The sequence below is a fragment of the Microtus ochrogaster genome, linkage group LG7_11 (genome assembly GCF_000317375.1).
Source record: "Microtus ochrogaster isolate Prairie Vole_2 linkage group LG7_11, MicOch1.0, whole genome shotgun sequence".
NCBI classification, from domain to species: domain Eukaryota; kingdom Metazoa; phylum Chordata; class Mammalia; order Rodentia; family Cricetidae; genus Microtus; species Microtus ochrogaster.
The window spans coordinates 2,600,405-2,604,738 of NC_022032.1; the positions used below are offsets into that span (position 1 = coordinate 2,600,405).

Genomic DNA, 4,334 nt, shown 5'->3' on the forward strand with positions numbered 1-4,334 from the left:
GACAGCCCCTCAAGGTTCCTGCTTTATGAAAGAGTCTGTGAGACATCCTGCTGGACACAGAAAAGAGCAATTGACAAATTTTGCCAAAATAAGCAGAATTGTCCTTCAACTATCCTGCTTCACTGAGAAATCTGCCATATATTCTGTAAGGTGAATATGGATGCCCCAATGTTACAAAAGAACTTTGAGTGACATCCAGGCAGTCAGATATCTCTGTCATTTCTAGAGTTTTGGAAGTTGCTCAAAATACACTTCTCAGCTACTCAGGTAATATTATATCCTTCTGAGGTTTTTATGGAGTTGAAGACTAGACAGTTATAGTTTTCTTCATTATGATAAAAGATAAATTAGATATGACACTTTAGATTCACAAAGATAAAATAGATGATAGAGTGTTTTCTTTAATTTTGCCAAATACAAATAGACTAAATATTATGACTGCAATTCTTGTTTGATACCTGTTTTGTTATTAGTAATTTTACGATTTTAAAGTTAAAACCTTCATTTTTAGTTAGACAGAAAAGGAAAAATGATGTGGGATGTCCTTCTGTATGCTGAGAATATGTGCTTTAATTTTTTCAGTTGATGAATAATGCTGCTTTAGCCTATGACAGGGAAGAATATAGCTAGGAAGGAAATCCAAGCAGAGTTACAGGTGAAGAAGGATGGGGTTGAGAGAGAGGTCAGTAAGCTTCCAGTGCAGCAGGAAATACTAGAGAACAGATAACGCCATGAAGCCATGTGGCAATACACAGATTATTAGAAATGGGCTAGTTTATATGTAAGAGCTAGCCAGTAATAAGCCTAAGCCATCAGCCAACAATTACAATTAATATTAAGTCTCTAAACGATTATTTTCTAACTGGCTGTAGGAATTGGTGGGAGGGAAAGGAACTGGTTCAGTGGGACTGGGCAAGACAGAGAAAAACTTCTGGTTACAGCTGACCACTTGATATTGGATAACCTTACTCTTGAGAGAAGGTTAAGACCACTTAGCTAACTTTTTTTGGAGTCAGTCATTTAGGCCAAGATGACCTCTAACTCCTGATCTTCCCAGATCCTCATCCCAAATGCAAGGGTTACAGGTATATGCAATCACACCTGTATCCTAAATAAATATTTTTAACCTTAAAACACATAAACCATAAATACTGCTGTCTACTGGCACCTTACAGATAAAGGATCTATAATAATTTTTGTTTTATAAGCCAACTTATGGATCCTTATCTCTTATTAGGTACAATTTCCTAGCTCCATTCTAAAGATAAGAGCAAGTTCCAGAACACTTAGAATATTTCTAAACTGAATAAAAACATACTAAATTATTTATGCATTAGCAACAGCTACTTTAGACTTATATTTTCATGAGCAACAGCTACTTCAGATTTACATATTCATTAGCAATAACAGCTTGAGGAAATATAAGTAGTTCATTTATTGATCTAGTATTTTAGCCATTCATCTAACTAATCAATACTTAGGAATCAACCAACTGTGGATTATTAATGTCACTTTAAGTGTGTTCATCTTAGTATTTTCTAACACACTCACCTGCTGGCAGGTGTAGCACTGCTTGCCTGGGATTTTGATCTAAATAAATAAGAAAACACCCTTTTAGGCACACAAGATACAATCTGTGAAAATTATACTATGTTTGGTTCATATTGTAATCATTTCCTCTTTCCCTTCAAAGTTGTAGGTAGAAAAAAAAGAAAAAGAAAGCTTTCTGGTAAATTTCTGTTTCTGTCATTATGCCAAAAGTCAGACTCTTGAGCTTCTATTCCATTTTATATCCAACAACTCCATATTTCTAATCAACCAAATGAAATAGTGAGAAAAAGAAAAGAATGAGCTTGACCTGAGAGTCCCAGCGAACACAATACAGACACAGAGGCTCTTGTGATACAGTGATGTAATCTTATCATTTCTGTTCCACCTTCTGCTTCCACTATTGCACATTTCCTACTATTCTGACCAAGAAATATCCCATTTAATGTTATTTATTTTCTTCCAAACCAGTAGGTGTTTGCATATCTAGGACTGTGAGCATCCAAAAAAAGAAATCCCTGTCATACACTTAATTAAATTATTTAATTCACTAAGTTGTTCATATTTGGGATAAATGCAACCTAAACTAAGTAGTGACATTTGCTTGTGTGTGTCCCAGCATGAAAGCTCCACAATATTAAAATTATAAGTTAGTGTTTCTAACTAAATATATATTTATATATATATATATATATATATATATATATATCTTCTCTCTTCTGACATTTTACTAGTTGTGGTAGTTTGAATGCAATTGGCCCCCATAAGTTCATAGGAATGGCAATGTTAAGAGGTGTTGCTTCATTGGAGTAGGTGTGACCTTGTTGGAGGAAATGTGTCACTGTGGGGATGGGCTTTGAGGTCCAGATGCTCAAGATACCTCCCAATGTCTCAGTTCACTTCCTATTGACTATGGGTCAAGATATAGGACTCTCAACTGCCTCTCCAGCACCACGTATGCCTTCATGCTGCCATGTCGCACCATGATGGTATGGGACTAAATCTCTGAAACTGTAAGCCACCCCATTAAGTGTTTTCCTTTATATGAGTTGCCATGGTCATGGTGTCTCTTCAGAGCAATAGAAATGCTAACTAACACAAATGTAACTTGTCACATAAATGAACTCAAATACTGAAGTCACATGATTAATTCAACAGGTGTAGAAAAGGTCTTTGACAAAAATCTAACTTCCTTCATTATAAAAGTCATGGAGAAGGTAGAGATGGGGGAAGCATACCTAAACATAACAGAGTCTATATGTGAAAAGCCCACAGTCATCACCATGATAAACGGAGAAAAAAGGTCAAAGCATCCCCACTACCCTCAGGAACAAAACAAGGATGCCCATTCTCTCCACTATATACAAATGTGACGAGGGGGAGTAAAAACATCCCTGCTTGCAAATAATAGGATTCTATGCATAAGAAGATGTATCCCACATGTTAGATATGACTACTCCTGAAAGCCTTGTGTTATTAAACAAAAGCCCTAGTGCCAGGTGTGAGATGTACTTCCTTGAGTTGTTGGACAGAGATACCCAGGAGCCTTCCAAAAGGATTCAGGATATTGTCATCTCCCAAGGTTGCCCACCAGAACTAAGTAATAAGACCATATTGCTAAAGACACTGCACACCTTGGCTGCAAGGTATAAGAAAATCAAAATGTAAGTGAGCTCTCACAGTGCCAGAAGGTGCTACACAGGCTACTGTGAACCCTACCAACTACAGGATCCAAGTTCCAGACAAGATGTACCTACTGGTGCAATAGTGGCAAGATTGTTACAAGGGTAACCAGCCGCTCTCTGTTTGGATTTGAGACCTGTTCCACCAAAGTAAGTTCACGTCTGGTACTACAAACCCAGTCCAAAAAAATTTCATGATGAGGAGATCTTGGGCCCAAACTTACTATTGTTTAGCTAAATTGTCATGGTTTCGTGTGACTGTCTAAATATTTTTTCTATTATACCCATAGGTAAATGTTAGACTTGATCTTGGTCAGAGAAGCCCCTCTTGGCAACGAACAACAGTGCAGGCAAAAACACACAGCTGCTCAAGCTGCTGAGAAAGTGACCCCTGAGTGTGCAGCCCTAAACAAGAGGTTCCCACAGCCTCCTCTAAAACTCGGGGACCAGCTGAAAGGGCAAGTGGAAAGAGCGTAAGAGAGAAAGGCATCGGTGTCTTCCTGATGCTAATAAATTAGCAAATTAATGAAGGACTTATTAAAAGCAAAACTGTTACATAGTATTCGTCTTGTTTTTCATAGCATTAACTTACCAGCTGAAGTTAAGTTGTCTAAATTTTCATTATGATTTATCATTAACGTATTGCTCATTTCCAACCTCTTTCTTTACGTCACCTTCTAATGGACTCACCTGCTGGTGTAGGTGTAGGTATGGGTGTTGCCCTCTGATTTGGTTCTAAAAAGAAGTAGAAAATAACATGCTAATCAGTAGTAAAAAGATTTTTAAAAAATCTTAACTCTATGGATAAAAACTGGACTATTGTATAAGCAGTATTATCTCTTTTACAAGACCAGTTTCCAATAAATAAAACTCAGTGGGATCTGAATAAAGATGAGAATAATTTTTTAATGGTAGTCAAAACAGAATATGGGACCTCCTGTCAGGTGAGCGAGTGCTCTGCCAGCCAGCTATGCCCTCAACCTTTTGAATGATGCATCAATCTTTTTACATACAAATCTCAAGCAGTACAATAATGAGAGCACAAAATTCCTAAGTTTGCTTTTTCACTTCTCCCCTTTTCCTTACAGTTTTGGCTGTGTGTGT

At 37.1% G+C, this 4,334-nt stretch overlaps 1 protein-coding gene across 1 annotated transcript in view; it reads right to left on the bottom strand.

Moving 5' to 3' along the window:
* Nucleotides 1-4,334, bottom strand: part of Adam32 (ADAM metallopeptidase domain 32) — a 65,599-nt gene that overhangs the window by 2,448 nt on the left and 58,817 nt on the right. Inside the window, exons 20-21 of the mRNA XM_005362442.3 lie at nt 3,921-3,965; nt 1,552-1,590 (exon numbers count right to left, since the gene is read on the bottom strand). Of these exons, the coding sequence (XP_005362499.1) occupies nt 1,552-1,590; nt 3,921-3,965 (84 nt within the window). The remainder of the gene's footprint in view (nt 1-1,551; nt 1,591-3,920; nt 3,966-4,334) is intronic.